Source organism: Macaca mulatta, chromosome 8 (genome assembly GCF_049350105.2).
Source record: "Macaca mulatta isolate MMU2019108-1 chromosome 8, T2T-MMU8v2.0, whole genome shotgun sequence".
Lineage (NCBI taxonomy): Eukaryota > Metazoa > Chordata > Mammalia > Primates > Cercopithecidae > Macaca > Macaca mulatta.
The window spans coordinates 45,227,778-45,245,777 of NC_133413.1; the positions used below are offsets into that span (position 1 = coordinate 45,227,778).

Here is an 18,000-nt window from a genome sequence, read left to right on the forward strand (position 1 = left end):
TCCATCCCTTCTAACCCTGGACCTCTCGTCTTCCGTGCTTGCCCCCGGGTGACCTCATCCAGCCTTCTGGCTTTATCTGTGCAGAGACCGCTTCCCTGCACTTTTCTATCCAGCTGCCTACCCGACATGTACCTGGGGTTTCTCAGAGGCTTCTCAAACTCACCGTGTCCCAGATCTCCCTCAGAGCCTACACACCTTTTATAAATTTCCTAACTCCATCAGTCCTGCTGTTCAGGCCACTTATCTGGGCAATATCCTGACCTCTCTCTCATCCACATTCAGTTAATCAGCAAGTTACATTGTTGCTACTTTCAGAAGAGACCTGGAATTTGACCACTCCTCAGGCTTGCACCAGGACCCAGCCAGCCCCCAAAGCCACCCTGAGCCTGGACTTACATTGTTTCACTAGCCTCCAAAAATGGTCTTTCTGCTCCACACTTGCTCCCTACCTCTTCAGTCTATTCTCAGCACAGCACTCAGAATGCCTCTACTACTAAATTATTAGTCAAATAGTGTCACTCCTCTGCTCAAAATCCTTTGGTGCTCTCTGTCTCATTCTGAGTAAAAGAGCCCTTGCAACGACAAGGCCCTGTGAGACTTACACCCTCCCTCCAGCTCTCTCCTGCTCCATGGTCCCTGTCTGGTCTACTCCAGCGTCAGAGCATGCTGTTCTGGAAGCCTGTGGGCATGCTTCCACCCCAGGGCCCTTCACCCTTGCTGTTTTCTCTCTGGGCTGTAGTTCCACAAATAACACATGACTCCTTCCCTTACCTTCTTCACGGTCTTTCTCAAAGGCCACCCCAGTGAGAACTCTTCAACCCTGTTTAAAATTGCAAACCATCCCTGCTTAATTTTTCTCTAAAGTGCATTCTCTTTCCAATATACTTTATACATTTCCTATTTATTTTATTCATTGTTTGCTTCCTGCACTAGTATGTAAATTTCATGGTGGTAGGGATTTGTTTATTGACACAATGAAGACGCATTTGACTACATAGCAGTTAAATTATTGTAAGACCACATTAACTAAGTTAATTATTTTCTTTTTCTTTTTTAGAGACCGTCTCTCTCTCTTTTGCCCACTCTGGAGTGCAGTGGTGTGATCATAGCTTATTGCAACCTAAACTCAAGCGATCCTCCCACCTCAGCCTCTTGAGTAACTGGGACCACAGGCATGTGCCACCATGCCTGGCTAATTAAAACAAATTTTTTTAAAGAGTTGAGGTCTTGTTATGTTGCCCAGGCTGGTCTCGAACTTTGGGCTCAAGTAGTCCTCCTGCCTCGGCCTCCCAAAGTGCTAGGATTACAGGTGTGAGCCACTGTGTCTGGCCTAATTATTTTCTGGATCTTGTCTTTTACATTTATAATAAAGGATCTTGACCCTTGAACAATGTGGAGATTAGGGGCACTGACCCTTCACAGAATAAGAAATCTACTTATACTGTTTGATTCCTTAAAAACTTAACTAAAAGCCTACCATAAATAGTTGGTTAACTGTACTTTATATATTATATACTGTATTCTTAAAGTAAGAGAAATGTTATTAAGAAAAATCATAAGAAAAAATGCATTTACTGTTCATTAAATACATTTACTGTTCATTAAGTGGAAGTGGATCCATCATCCATCACGAAGGTCTTTATCCTTGCGTTTTTCACAGTGAGTAGGCCGAGGAGGAAGAGGAGGAAAGGGAGAGGTTGGTCTTGGTATCCAAGGGGTGGTAAAGGCAGAAGAAAATTTGTATGTAAGTGGAACTGCACATTTCAAACCCCTGTTGTTCAAGGGTCAAGTGTATATAAAGAGCTCCCAGTAATATTAATAAGCACAAGGCAGACAACCTATAGAAAATTGGATAAAGGACAGTAAACAGACTTTTGACAGCAGAAAAACAGAAATGCCTAAAAACATGACAGATGCCTAGCCTCCTTAGTAATCAGGGAAATACAAATTAGAACAGTAAGGTATTTTTCATCCATTGATTGGCACAAATTACACAGTGGTAATATCTGGTATGACTAAGGGTGTATTCCTAAGATTCTCTCATGCACTGCTGGTGAAAGTACATGCTAGCACAGGCTTTGGAGGGTAATGATAGCAATAGATATTCTCATTCGGTAATCTGTCTACTTACCTAGCTTATAAAATATTTGCACATATGCATAGACATGTAAATATAAGGCTGTAGCATTGTCATTAGCATTGTCATTAGAAAAGGGACTAACTTAAATGTCCAGGTCTTTAGAAATAGATCATATAAGATCTTATTAAAGGTCTGCAAAATTATAGCTACATAATAATCTAAGAAGGAATCCAATCCATTTTGACAGCATCTATTGCAAATTCTTTGTATTTTTATTATATTATACTTTAGTTTTAAAGAAAAAAGGAAATATTATCTGTAAAACCTTACTGGAAATACACTAGCATAGGTATTATGCCTATACTATGAAACATTACTCAGCTTTAAAAAGAATGGCCTAGATCTACATGTATATATGGAAAGGATTTCTGAGGCTCAGTTAAATGAAAAAATTAAGCTGCAATGTATGTATATTATAACACCATTAGTATAACAGCAAACGCAAATGCTGTTTTACAGGTGTACACTAATACATATAAAGGTATAGAAAAACTTACGGGAGGATAACAGCCAGTTACCAGGTTTCCTTTGGGTTGGGAAGTAAAACTGGGGGTAGGGAGACATCCTCCCTATCCTCTGTATTTGAGTTTTTACCAAGAAAAGTGTTCATGATTAATTTTATAATAAAAAAGGTAAAGTATATTAACTATTCTTTCCAAATAAAAGTCTTTGAGAAAATGATTAAAAGCAACTAAATTAGAGGTTGTGAGAAATGATTCTTAAACAGTCCATGACTAGCAAATTTTTTATATTGGAGGATTCAAATATTTGTGTGTGATCTCAAAGACTAATGGTATTTCATAATAATATTTAATAATCTTCATGTATCTGAAACAAAAATGAATTAGACATAAATGAGGGCTCTGGAGTCCTGGGGCCTGTGGCTGAGCCTCCCCCCCTTACTGCTTTTTTTTTTTTTGAGACAGAGTCTTGCTCTGTTGCCCAGGCTGGAGTGCAGTGGTGCAATCTCAGCTCACTGCAAGCTCCTCTTCCCGGGTTCACGCCATTCTCCTGCCTCAGCCTCCCGAGTGGCTGGGACTACAGGTGCCCGCCACCACGCCCGGCTAATTTTTGTATTTTTAGTGGAGACAGGGTTTCACCGTGTTAGTCAGGATGGTCTCGATCTCCTGACCTCGTGATCCACACATCTTGGCCTCCCAAAGTGCTGGAATTACAAGCGTGAGCCACCGCACCCGGCCCCCCACTTACTGTTGAATGTGTAGCAGCAGCTTCCCAAAAGCCAGCATTGTTTTTAGGTGAAAAATGGACCTAGAAAACCAAAGCCATTGCCAGTGTTGGTGGGTGTAAGGAAGCCATGGATCTGAACAAAACCTCAGTTGTTTGTATTAGAGCCAATTATCAGATTCAGTGGGATGCAAATCTTTGGAGAGCATGTGTTCAATATGAAAATTAAAAAACCGTGAACTTTTAGAATGTGGCCTTATCCAGTCCTTAAAATTTAGAAAATTTTTAGTGCATGTAGCAGCCAGAGTGAAAAATAGCTTTTTTTTTTTTTTTTTTTTTTTTTGAGATGAAGTCTCACTCTGTCACCAGACTGGAGTGCAGTGGCGCAATCTTGGCTCACTGCAGCCTCTGCCTCCTGGGTGCAAGCAATTCTCCTGCCTCAGCCTCCCGAGTAGCTGGGACTGCAGGTGCGTGCCACCATGCCCAGCTGATTTTTTTGTGTTTTTAGTAGAGATGGGGTTTCACCATGTGGCCAGGCTGGTCTCGATCTCCTGACCTTGTGATCCACTTGCCTTGGCCTCCCAAAGTGCTGGGATTACAGGTGTGAGCCACCACGTCTGGCCAAAAAATGACTTTTTAATAGAAATTATTATCGTTAGTGAAATTTCTCAAATTTGAGGATTAGAGAGTCTTGAAAGAGTTCTCGTTTGAATGTTATGAGCCAATCAAAGTTATCTGCGTTTTTCCGTAATGAACCTCCCTTCTTAGATCCAGAAAAGATCTTCATGGTCCTTGGGTCCACCTCCATTTTATATAATATTTCTTTTTCTTTTTTTTTTTTTAAATTCCCAACGCCAATTTTTCTGAAATTTTATATATTTTTGAGTTAAAAAATTTAAGTTGTAAAAGTAATGTATATTCATCTTGGAAAATACCAAAAGATATGAAGGAAAAAAAAAATCACCCAGAATCTTACCACATAAAGACAGCTAAGGCATTAGCATATTTCCTTTGATTTCCATGTGCTGTAATTTAAATTTGTCTCATTTTATGCAGTTGGAACAATATTATACAAACGTATTATACAAACGGTTTTATATATTTCTCATTTGTAACATTGCTTTTTTTTTTTTTTTGAGACGGTGGAGTTTCACTGTTGTTTGCCCAGGCTGGAGTGCAATGGTGCGATCTTGGCTCTCCACAACCTCCACCTCCTGGGTCCAAGCTACTCTTCTGCCTCAGCCTCCTGAGTAGCTGGGATTACAGGCGTGCAGCACCATGCCCGGCTAATTTTGTATTTTTAGTAGAGGTGGAGTTTCGCCATGTTGGCTAGGCTGGTCTCCAATTCTTGACCTCAGGTGATCTGCCTGCCTTGGCCTCCCAAAGTGCTGGGATTATAGGTGTGAGCCACCACACCCAGCCGTACCATTACTTTTATCTGTTATAACTCTATAAATATATACATTTTGGTGACCACATTTTTTATATATATATATATAGTTTTTTTTTTTTTTTTTTTTTTTGAGATAAGTTTTCACTATGTCACCCAGCTGTGCAGTGATGTGATCAAACACCTTGACTCGAATGATCCTCCTACCTCCGCCTCCCCTGAGTAGCCGGGGCTATGCGTATGCTCCATTACACCCTGCTAGTTTCTTAATTTCTTCTTTTTTTTTTTTTTTTGAGACAGAGTTTCATTCTTGTTGCCCAAGCTGGAGCACAGTGGCATGATCTTGGCTCACGGCAACCTCTGCCTCCTGCGTTCAAGTGATTCTCCTGCTTCAGCCTCCCAGGTCGCTGGGATTACAGGCATGCACCACTACGCCTGGCTAATTGTGTATTTTTAGTAGAGATGGGGTTTCTCCATGTTGGTCAGGCTGGTCTTGAACTCCTGACCTCAGGCGATCCACCTGCCTTGACCTCCCAAAGTGTTGGGATTACAAGTGTGAGCCACCACGCCCTGCTAGTTTCTAAAAAATGTTTTGTAGAGATGGGTTCTTACTATGTTGATCATACTGCTCCCATCTTTTGATAAGTTTCAGTTTATGCTTTTATAAATAATGCCAGATTTTTATTCCTGGAACTTCTTACCTATTTCTGATTATTGCCTTAGATTTTAGATTTAGATGTTAGAGTCTCTTGATAAATAATGCAACAAAACTGCTTTGGAAACCATAACCTTTATTTGAATGATGACATGACACACTGCTTGCAGAACGAGCCTGGGGCAGGAATCTCCTGAGTCCTGAACCTGCTTTCTCTTTTGTAATCTTCTGCCTTCTCTTGGGATTTAAGCAAAAGATCAGAGGTTCTTTCTTTAATTACAGTGTTTCCTGCAAGCAAATGAAAGGTGGAAATCCAAGGCAGAAATGTGCACTTGCTCTTCTGTTTGCTGTGGACTCTATGAGAAGGTCTCGTGTTTGTGTAGCATTTCAGCTCCTGCCTTTACAGCTGAAGTAACACCAAACCACAGAACATGTAAAAATGTTTTCCTTACATATAAATATTCATATTTATGATTTATTGTGCCACCTTTTAAAATTAATGAGTAACATTGTTACATGTGATGGGCAGGGCTTCACGCCCTCATGTAGGCTTTTCAGGGTCTCCACACTTACCCACTTTTCCAGTCCACTCCCCTGCCTCCTCTTCTTCCCCACCCACTGTGCGGTGGTCCATTGGAACTGGCAGTCTACTTTGCCACTCCTCCCTGTGATGAAATTATATGGAGTCTTTCCTCCTGAGCCAACACTCCCCTGCCCCACATAGAATCTGGAAGTCCCCTTCCTTCTATGAGACCTTCCAGCACCAGGCCTTCCAGAAGCCTTCCAGCACCCTCTGCAGCAGCTGTCAGTGTCCTGCCCAGAGGCAATCGCTTCCTGCCCTGAGGTTCCACACACTAATGTGGCACTTGCCTTGCTGAATGCTGTGTTTGCTCTTCAGTCTGTCTTCATCACTAGACGGAGAGCAACTCTGCGATGGGGTCTGCACCTTGTTAATTTCTGTATCTTCTGCAGAACACCTGCCACTTAAAAGATATTCGTTGTTCTTTGGTCACTAAATTAGGTGAGAGTTCAGGCCTGATGTTCTCTGTGGCTTTGTTGCAGGTCTTTCTGTCTGAGTGGAAGGAGCACAAAGTTGCTCTCTCACGGCTTACCAGCCTGGAGATGAAAGATGATTTCCTCCATGGACTGCAGATGCTGAAATCTCTACAAGGCGCACATGTTGTCACGCTGCTTGGCTATTGTGAGGATGACAACACTATTCTTACTGAATATCACCCTCTAGGTTCCTTGAGTAACCTGGAAGAAACACTAAACCTTTCAAAGTACCAAAATGTGAACACGTGGCAGCACAGGCTGCAGCTGGCCATGGACTATGTCAGCATCATTAATTACCTGCACCACAGCCCCATGGGCACACGGGTCATGTGTGACTCCAATGACCTGCCCAAGACACTGTCTCAGTATCTGCTGACAAGCAACTTCAGCATTTTGGCAAATGACTTGGATGCCTTACCCCTGGTGAACCACAGCTCTGGGACACTGGTGAAGTGCGGCCACAGGGAGCTGCATGGGGATTTTGTGGCTCCAGAGCAACTGTGGCCCTACGGAGAGGACATGCCTTTCCGTGATAATCTCATGCCCTCATATGACGAGAAAATTGACATTTGGAAGATCCCAGACATCTCCAGTTTCCTTCTGGGGCACATTGAAGGGAGTGATATGGTCCGATTCCATTTGTTTGATATTCACAAAGCATGCAAGAGCCAGACTCCCTCAGAAAGACCCACTGCCCAGGACGTTCTGGAGACCTACCAGAAGGTCTTGGATACACTTAGAGATGCTGTGATGTCTCAGGCAAGAGAGATGCTGTGAAAACCAGTCCAGCCAATGAAGGTGGGATTGAAGGGCTGAATGGAAGTTATAGCATTCTGCTCTGATGGTGGAGTTTTTTGCCTGAGTTTCGTGTTTTATTTTTTTATTTTTTATTTTTTATGGCTTAGCCATGTGGTTCTTTGTCCACATCCACATGTACATTTGCATGTGTTCCACATTGGTTGTTAGATTTTTTTTTTTTTTTTTTTTTTTTGAGATGGGGTCTCACTCTGTTGCTGAGGCTGGCATGCAGTGGTGTGATCTCGGCTCACTGCTGCCTCTGCCTCCCAGGTTCAAGCAGTTCTCCCACTTCAGCTTCCTGAGTAGCTGGGATTATAGGCACACCACCACGCCTGGCTAATTTTTGTATTTTTAGTAGAGACACGGTTTTGCCATGTTGGCCAGGCTGGTCCCGAACTCCTGACTTCCTTGGCCTCCCAAAGTGTTGGGATTACAGGTGTGAGCCACTATACCTGGCCAGTTGTTAGATTTCCATGGATTTGTAGTTTCCAAAGTTTCTTGTTATTGATTTCTACTTTTCTTCCATTGTGGTCTGAGAAGGTACTTGATATGATTTAGATTTTTAAAAATGTATTGAGACTTGTTTTGTGGTCTAACATGGTCTATGCTGGAGAATGGTCCATGTGCTGATGAGAAGAATGTATATTCAGCTGTTGGAAGAAAGGTTCTGTAAATGTCTGTTAGGTCCATTTGGCCTATAATGCAGATTAAGTCTGATGTTTCTGTCTAGATGATCTGCCCAGTACTGAAAGTGAGGCATTAAAATCCCCAGCTTTTTTTTGTATTAGGATCTGCCTCTCTCTTTAGCTCTAATAGTGTTTGTTTATATATGTGAGTGCTTTGGTATTGGGTGCATATACATTTAAAATTGTCGCATCCTTTTGCTGAATTGATCCCTTTATCATTATGTAATGATCTTCTTTGTCCCTTTTTATGTTTTCTGACTTAGTCTATTTTGTATAAGTATTGCTATTCCTGCACATTTTTGTTTTCAATTTGCATGGAATATTTTTTTCCGTCTGTTCACTTTCAGTCTATGTGTTTTTAAATGTGAAATGAGTTTGTTATGGGTAACATATAGTTGAATCTTGTTTTTTTTAAATCCATTCAGCCAGTCTATGTATTTTAATTGGAGAATTTAAATTATTTACATTCAAGGTTTTTATTGATAGGTGAGGACTTAATCCTGTGCTTTTAATTGTTTTCTGATTGTCTTGTATATATATTTTTCCTATCTTTTTTTTTTTTCTTTTTTTATTTTGAGACAGAGTCTTGCTCTGTCTTCAGGCTGGAGTGCAGTAGCAGGATCTCGGCTCACTGCAGCCTCCACCTCCCAAGTTCAAGCGATTCTCCTGCCTGAGCCTCCCAAGTAGCTGGGATTACAGGTGCCCACCACCACACCCAGCTAATTTTTGTATTTTTAGTAGAGACGGCATTTCACCTATCTTTTGTATTGTTTACAATTTGGTGGGTTTTTTTTTTAATACTCATAATGTTTGATTCCTTTTTCTCATTTGTGTTTCTGCTCTACTAGTGAGTTTTAAGACTTTGTGTGTTTTCATGATGGTAGATACCATCCAGTCTATTTGAAGATCAGATGAGATTGGGCACGTTCAGGGTGGTATTATTGTGGGAATGAAGGAGGACTAGAGAGACCATGGGGGTGAGACAGGAGGATTTTTATCGAGTGCACTCAGACCCAGCTGATTAACATGCAAAAACTGGGCCCAGAACAAAGACAGCACTTGACTTTTATACCCACTTCTAAAAGGGGTTGGGCTAGCTTGAAACAAGCTTACAGTGGCACGAAGCAAAGATACAGAGGCAGAACAAAAGCAGCTAATCAAACTGTGACAGGTTCATGACCCAGGATTACATATGACCCTTGCTATGCAGCTCGGATGGCTAATTTTTTGTATCTTTAGTATAGACGGGGTTTCACTGTGTTCACCAGGATGGTCTCGAGCTCCTGATCTCATGATCCACCCACCTCGGACCTCGTGATCTGCCCACCTCAGCCTCCCAAAGTGCTGGGATTACAGGTGTGAGCCACCACACCTGGCTAGTTTTTTTTTTTTAAACTAAATTATCATTAATGTTAAAATTTAACTGACTGTGTATATAACTGTGCAATTGCTGCTTTCTCACCAAACTAGGATTCATTCAACAGATCACAGAAATGAGGTCTGGCATTTAACAGACTAATGATAGAAGAAATATACTGATTTATACAGGAATATCAAAACACTGTCATGTGGTTTAGTGTAGCTCAAGTTATGAATAAGTGCCAACTCTTGCTGCAGTGTCTCCGACACAATTTTATCTTGGAACTTGGCAATTTGACTTTCTTCACTGAGAGTTCTTTCATGATACTCTTCATGAGTTGCTCATATAGCAGCTTAATCTCTTTCATTTGCTCTCTCCTAACAATGCTAACTTGTTGCCACCTCTTTTGTTGCTCTTGAAATATTTTAGTTTTTCTTCTCTCCTCAGTCTTCTACATGTCTGTGTTGTATTCTTGAAGCAAAGTCAGCAACTGCATAGAATATCTATAATTACGTTTCTGCCTTTTATGTTCTCAAAATATCATTTAGTTATGTTCTTGGTTTTGATGCAAGCTTTTGTATACTTTTGAAGCCTTTTTCTTTTTGCAGCAAGACCCTGTTTAATGGCAGCTGCAATTAGTTGTAGCTTCTCTACATCAACCCCCATGTCTTCCTCATCTGTTTCTGCAAAAGGTTTTCTTTCCCTGTGCTCATTAGTTTCTGGATCCTTTTCTCCATGTTCCATTTCCTGGGTGGCCATGACCTGAGCCTCCAACTGGACTTTGGCAGCCCTCCTGTTGCTCCTCCTGCATTGGGTGCAATTGCTAGTTGTCCTGGGATGCCAGAGGTGACTTGATGGTGCTCCCTCAGAGGCTCTGTATAATGCCGCACTATGAGGCTCCTCTGAGGGCCTGGGGTCCTCCTTCCCTCAGTTTTTACTTGTCTGGGAAGGACTTTATCTGTCCTTCAATTTTGAAGGATAGCTTTACTTAGTTTAATATTCTTGGCTGGCAGTTTTTAAAATTTATTTCAGCACTGTAATATATATTATTCCATTCTTCCCTGACCTGTAAGGTTTTGTTTTTTTGTTTTTTTTTGTTTTTTTTTTAATAGGAAAGTCTTATAAGTGACTTGATGCTTCCCTTTTGCTGTTTTTAGAATTCTGTCTTTGACTTGACAATTTGATTGTAGTGTGCCTTGCAGAAGACCTTTTTGGTTTGAATCTTTTTTGGGATTACTGAACATCCTGTATCTGGATGTCTGTATCTCTTGCAAGACTTAAGAAATGTTTGACTATTATTTTGCTAAATAGGTTTTCTATGCCTTTTCCCTTCTCTTTCCTGAAACACTCAGAATTTAAATATTTGTTTGGTCTGACTGGGTTATTTCAAAAGACCTGTCTTCAAGTTCAGAAAATCTTTGTTTTGCTTCATCTAGTGTATTTTTGGAGCTCTCAGTTGCATTTTTAAATTTTATTCATTGAATTTTTCAGTTCCAGGATTTGTTTGGTTATTTTTCTTTATCTGTCTCTGTTGAATGTCTGATTCAGATCATGAATTGTTTTCCTAATTTCTTTGTATTATCTGTGTTTTCTTGCAACTTGCTGAGTTTCCCTAAGATCATTATTTTGAATTCCTTTTCTGGCATTTTTATATATTTCCTTTTCTTTTGAATCTGTTACTAGAGAATTATTGTGTCTCTTTGGCAGCATCAAGTTTCCTTGCTTTTTCATGTTTCTTGTGTCCTTACGTTGATATCTATTGAGCTGGTGGAATAGTTGCTTCTTCCAATTTTATGGATTGGCTTTCATAAGGAAAGACTTTTTTGTAGGTGTATCTGTAGTTTTGGTTGTGATTAGGATGTTTTGGCTTTGATTTTGGTGAGCACAGTTGTATAGGCTCAATGATTTCTTCAGCTGTAACCAATGTCACTGGTGTCTGTGAGTCCTCAGTGGCTTAAGCTGCCATTGTTAGTTGAGGCTGTTGTGAGGCTTTTCTGGGGACAGGGATGCCAGAGGGGCCAGTCCCTGGGCCTTTTGGTGGCCTGGGCAGGCTTTAGCTGTGTTGGCGATGGGCTGGGCCTGCTAGACCTCAGGACCCCAGCTGGCATAAGTGCTGGTAGTTGGGGGGCCCAGGTGGGCTGGTCCTCAAGCCCCGAGGCAGTATTTTTGGTGCTGGCAGTGGCAGTAGCAGCAGTGGGCTAAACACTGGACCCTCAGGTGGCAATCACAGCTGTTGGCAGTAGCTGTGGCAGGATGAATAGGCCAGTTTCTAGCCCCTTAGGTAATGCACTTTGGTAGGCACTGGTGGTAGTAGGTGGGGCGGGCCTGTTCAGGCCTTGGGATTGTGTGCATGGGCACCAGTGGTGTTGGATGGGGTGGGCCAGTGCTCAGGCCCCCGTAGAGAGCATATAGGCACCAGTAGCGGCATGAGGGAAAGATGGCACCTGAGAACACTGGTGACGGTGGGTGGAGCAGGCCTGTCTTTAGGTTCTTGGATGGCACATATGGACACACTGGTCCTCAGGCCTCCTGAAGGTACACACAGGCGTGCTGTTGCCCTGCTGAGAGGGGCAAGGTTCTGTTGGTGGCATTGGTGTTGGGAAGATGGCTCCCAGGTTCTGGGAGCTTCAGCTCCCTTTTTCCCGGCGACAGCCTCCCTGGTGTGCGCTACACTGCCTGTTCCCTGGGATATAAGACACTTCATGGGTCAGAGTACTGGGGACCTGGCTGCACTGCTGGGTGATTGTGATACTGCAACCTTCTGGATGGATGTGGGAAGATGTTCTTGGGGGCCGCAGGGATGTAGACTGCAGGGGCTTATTGGACCCCAAGGCAGGATATAATCTGGTGGGGGCTAGGCTGTTAAAATGGTGCTGTGCCACAGCAGCATGTTTCTTGGGGTGTGAGTAGGATCCAATGGAATTGCCTTTCTGGAACAATGTATTTGCATGGATTCCAGGCAGCTCCGTATACTGGGCTCAGGGCCTGTGAAGGCTGACAGCATCCCCTGTGGGTGCCAGCATCTGTGCTGGGAATGTGGACCACTGCGGTTCTTTGACTTTTCTTTCTTTTTTTTTTTTTCTTTGTTTTTTTTTTCTTTTTTTTTAAATTTATTTATTATTATTATACTTTAAGTTGTAGGGTACATGTGCATAACGTGCAGGTTTGTTACATATGTATACTTGTGCCATGTTGGTGTGCTGCACCCATCAACTTGTCCCAGCCATCCCATTACTGGGTATATACCCAAAGGATTATAAATTATGCTGCTATAAAGACACATGCACACGTATGTTTATTGCAGCACTATTCACAATAGCAAAGACTTGGAATCAACCCAAATGTCCATCAGTGACAGATTGGATTAAGAAAATGTGGCACATATACACCATGGAATACTATGCAGCCATCAAAAAGGATGAGTTTGTGTCCTTTGTAGGGACATGGATGCAGCTGGAAACCATCATTCTTAGCAAACTATCACAAGAACAGAAAACCAAACACCGCATGTTCTCACTCATAGGTGGGAACTGAACAATGAGATCACTTGGACTCAGGAAGGGGAACATCACACACCGGGGCCTATCATGGGGAGGGGGGAGGGGGGAGGGATTGCATTGGGAGTTATACCTGATGTAAATGACTTTTCTTTTCCCAGAAATGGGATGTCTCTCCTGTCTCTGAGCCAATCCAAGACACACTGGCTGCTTTATTTACTGCTCCTTTTGTGCCTCAGAGGTTCCCTGTCACTTCCCTGTTGAATAGTGTTCTGTCTTTGGTGTTCTACCTGACAGGTGGTTACCTACTTGCTTTTTTGGTCCTTTGTTGTGGAGGAGTTGAGTGCCAGGCTCACGGTTTTTTGATTACTATAGTTTTATAGTATTTTTTGAAATTCAGAAGTGTGAGACCTCCAACTTTTTCTTTTTCAAGATTATTTTGGCTGTTGAGTCCCTTGTGATTCCATATGCATTTTAGATGGATTTTTCTATTTCTGGAATTCTGCCATTAGGAGTCCGATAAATACGACATTGAATCTGTAGAGTGCTTTGGGTAATATTGACGTCTTACCACTATTAAGTCTTCCAGTACATGACCACAGGACTCACTGTGGTTTTGATGTGCACTTTCCTGATGACTAATGATGTTGTACCTTTTCATATGCTTATTGGCTATTTGTATAATCTTCCTGGGAGAAATGTCTATTTAGATTATTTGCCAATTTTTAAATTTGTCCATTTAAAAAATCAGGGTTTTTTTTTGTTGTTGAGTTGTAGGAGTTCTTTTTGTATTCCTTATACTAGTCCCTTATCAGATATATGATTTGCAGATATTTTCTCCCAGGTGGGTTGTCTTCACTTTCTTGGTAGTGTCTTTTAATACACAAAGTTTTTAATTTTTATGAAGTCAGATGTATCTACATTTTTCTTTGGTTGCTCATGCTTTTGGTGTTGCATCTAAGAATCTACTGCCAAATCCAAGGTCGTGAAGATTTACCCCTATGTTTTCTTCTAAGAATTTTATAGGTTTTGCTATTACATTAAGGTCTTTGAGCCATTAAGATCCTTGACTTAATTTTTGTATATGATGTAAAGTCACTGTCAAACATCATTCTTTTGCATTTGGCTGTCCAAGTATCCCAGCAGTATTTGTTGAAATGCCTAAACTTCTTTATATTCCCTTGACCCCTCTAACCAAGGCAGTTGGTTGGACCTTTGCTACTACCACTGCCCTGAAACTGCTATCACTGGGTTACAAAGGACTGGGTAGCTTAGTTGAGTGGATAATCTTTTGTTGTTTCCTCCTTGTAATATACAAGCCGTGGCTTCTGTGACATCATACTCTCCTAGTTTTCCTCCTGTCACTGGCTTCTTCTCAGTCTCTCTCCATCCCTGGTGCTCCTGAAGGTTCTGTTCTCAGCCTTACACACATTACCTGGATGATCTCATTCTCTGCCATGACTTCACTTGCCATATATGTGCTCATTTTTCCCAAATTCCTATTTATCCTGACTTTTACATTTATTTTATTTGCAGGTCATATATCTAATAAGGAATTGATATCCAGTGTACATGTAGAACTCCTGTAATTCAACACAAAAACCAAACAGTCCAATTAATAAATGGAGAAGAGATTCAAATGAACATTTTTCTAAAGAACAACTCAAGCTCAAGATTTCCCAGATAACTTTTCTCTCTTCAAAATCTGCTTCTGTGTTTCCTTATCTGTAGGTGGCACAGCATGCATCTGATTTCCCAAGCCAGAAACCTCAGAGTCATTCTTGACTCCAGGAAGAAATACTGAGTTTTTAAAAACTCAACTTATTGATTCATTATTTTATATAATAAAATGCAACAGTTTTAAGTGTATATTTCAATGAGTTTTGATACATTTATGTACTTGTGTCACTATCCCCATAGATAAAGAGACAAAGCATTTCTATCACACCGGCAATTTCCTATGTGTCCCATCCCAATCAATCCTTTCTTCTCTGCTGGCTCCAAGCAATGACTCTTTCCTATCTTTTTGGAAAGATTAGAATTTCTTTTCTAGATTTCCAGTAATGGAATCATACAGTGTCTAAGTCTATTTGTGGTGCTATAACAAAATACCTGAGACTGGGTAATTTATATAAATTACAGGAATTTATTTCTCACAGTTCTGGATGCTGAAAAGTTTATGATCAAGGTACTAGCAGGTTTGGTGTCTGAGGGCCCAGTTTCTTCTTTGAAGATGGTGCTTTGAACACTGTCCTCACATGCTAGAAGGGGCAGATAGGCAAAAAAAAAAAAAAAAAAAAAAAGAGAGCAAATGCTGTGTGCAGCCCCTCTCATAAAGGGCTTAAGCTCATTCACCAGGGAAGAGCTCTCATGACTTAATCACCTCCAAAGGCCCCATCTCTTAATACTATTGCATTGGAGATTAAGTTTCAACATAAATTTTGGAGGGACACAAATACTCAAACTGTAGAATATAGTAGTGTAGTGTAGTATATATTTTTTGTGTCTGTCTGCTTTTGTTCAGTGTATGTTCTTGAGGTTCATCTATGTTGTTGCATGTATCAGTAGGTTATATCTATTGGTGCATAGTTATTCCATTGTATGTCTGTACCACACTCTTCATTTATCTGCTGATGGATGTTGCATTGTTTCCAGTTTTGGGATATTATGAATAAAACTGCTGTTAACCTTAAAATATAAGTCTTTGTGTAGACATGTTTTCATTTGTCTTGAGCAAATACCTGATTGGTCAGATGGTCATATGTCAGTATATGTTTAATATCATATACTTCCAACTGTTTACCAAAGTAGTTGTACCATTTTATTTTCCCACTAGTGATGTATGAGTTGTATTTGATCCATATCTTTGCCAACACTTGTTATTTATTTCAGCCCATTTAATTTTAGCTGTTTTAGGGTGTGATTAGTGTCTCCATGTAGGGTTTTTTTTTTTTTTTTTTTTTGAGGGCCTCTCTCTATTGCCCAGGCTTGAGTGTAGTGGCACAATTGAGTGTAGTAGCTCACAGCAGCCTCAACTTCCTAGGCTCAAGCGATCTTTCCACCTCTGCCTCCCAAGTAGTGGTTAGAATCAAGGTTTCTTTCCATGTGGATATCCAATTTTTCCAGCATTATTTATTGACAAGATTATCCTTTCCTTCATTAAATTCCTTTGTCAGCTTGGTGAAAAACCAGTGTGTGTGTTTATTTCTAGGCTCTCTATCCTGTCTTTCTTTTTTTTTTTGAGATGGAGTCTTGCTGTGTCGCCTAGGCTGGAGTGTAGTGGCGTGATCTCGGCTCACTGCAATCTCTGCCTCCTGGGTTCAAGTGATTCTCCTGCCTCAGCCTCCTGAGTAGCTGGGATTACAGGCATGTGCCACCACGCCCGGCTAATTTTTGTATTTTTTAGTAGAGATGGGGTTTTACCATGTTGGTCAGGCTGGTCTCGAATTCCTGACCTAGTGATCTGCCTGCCTCAGCCTCCCAAAGTGCTGAGATTAGAGGCGTGAGCCACCGCTCCCGGCACCTATCCCTTTTTAGTAAATCTTAACATCAGGTAGTTGTAAGACCTGCAACTTTGTTATTTTTCACAACTGTTTTGGCTATTTTAGGTCCTTTGTATTTCCACACACATTTTTAGAATCAACTTGTCAATTTTAACAACAACAACAACAACAAAACTCCTGGAATTTTGACTGGGATTGTATTGAACTTATAGATCAATTTGGGGAGAACTGGCATCTTAACAGTAATGATTCTTCCAATCTATGAACACAGTATATCTCTCCAACTTTTTAGGTCTTGTTTAACTTGTTGTAGTTTTCGGTGTTCTGGTCTTGTACTTGTTTTGTTAAATTAAAAAAATTCTCACTTTGGGAGGCTGAGGCAGGCAGATCATGAGGTCAGGAGTTCGAGACTAGGCTGGCCAAAATAGTGAAACCCCATCTCTACTAAAAATACAAAAAAATTAGCCGGGTGTAGTGGCACACACCTGTAGTCCCAGGTACTCGGGAGTCTGAGGCAGGAGAATCGTTTGAACCCAGGAGGCAGAGGTTGCAGTGAGCTGAGATTGTCCCATTGCACTCCAACCTGGGCAACAAGAGGAAAACTCTGTCTCAAAAAACAAACAAACAAACAAACAAACAAAAAAAAAACAACCATTCCATTGTAAAAGAAAAAAAATTCAATTGTAAATTCCAGTTTTTTCAGTGTCAACATCCAGTTGTTTATGTCCAGAAAATAAAAATACAATTGATTTTTGTATACTGACTTTCAATTCTGTGATCTTGCCAAACTCATGATTTCCAGTAGCTTTTTGAGGGGTAGATTACTTGAGATATTCCACATGTACAATCAGGCCATCTTTGAATAGAGCCAGTTTGTTTGCTTTTTATTTCCTTGCCTTACTGTGTATCCTTGCCTTGTTCTTGATCCACAGGGGGAAGCATTCGGTCTTTGCAAGTGTCAGGTTAGCTGTTTTTTGGAAATGCCTTTATCATACTGAGGAAGTTCCCTCTTTTTCTAGTTGCTGAGAGTTGAATAGGTGATGAATCTGTTGATCACATGGGGCCATATGACTTGATCTGGCCAGAGAAATGTGAAGGAAGTCATAGACATCTCTTCTAGGTAGGTGCTTGAAGAGCCAGTGTAGGATTTGCTACGTTGTCCTCCCACTGCCGCTTCTGCTGTGATGAAGCATTGGGCATCAGTACGAACAAGAAAGGGATTGTTGTTGGGGTAAGCCATGAGGTTCTGGAGCTGTTTGTTAATGTATTACAGTCAAAGGAGAAGGTTCTTGCCTGTAGGACAAACTCCTTGCCTTCATGGAGCTTACATTGTCGTGCAAGTGGGGCAGACAAATGCACGTAATGTCAGGTAGAGATTAGTGTAATGAAGAAGAGCAAGATCTGAGGCTCCAGCACGTTTTAGCTTTAGATAGAGTTTTTGTGGAAGGCCTCCTTAAATGAGGCAGCAATTGGCCTGAGAGCTGAATGAAGTGAGGGAGGAGCCATGAGGTGTCTGGGTAAGGAAGGGTCTTCCAGGTACAGGAACAGCTATGCACAGCCCTAAGACAGGAACTCCAGACTCCCCTGGACAGGGAGGGTGTCAAAAAGGTGTCCTCCAAGCAAAAAGAGAAGGGCACATTCACCCAGTGACTCCTGTGGTTTAAGCCAGGGCTAGGCCAGAGAGGGCCGCTGCTGTGTGTTAGGCAGATGACGACTAGTTGGCCATGGCC

General features: G+C 41.4%; 1 protein-coding gene across 2 annotated transcripts in view; it reads left to right on the top strand.

The window, feature by feature from the left end:
* POMK (protein O-mannose kinase) overlaps positions 1-15,462 on the top strand; it is a 40,662-nt gene extending 25,200 nt beyond the window's left edge. For both annotated transcript variants that reach the window (XM_015145260.3, XM_015145262.3), the window contains 2 exons: positions 6,433-7,224; positions 14,304-15,462. In XM_015145260.3, coding sequence (XP_015000746.2) covers positions 6,433-7,203 — 771 coding nt within the window. In that variant the 3' untranslated portion in view covers positions 7,204-7,224; positions 14,304-15,462. The remainder of the gene's footprint in view (positions 1-6,432; positions 7,225-14,303) is intronic.
* Positions 15,463-18,000: the final 2,538 nt, after the last annotated feature.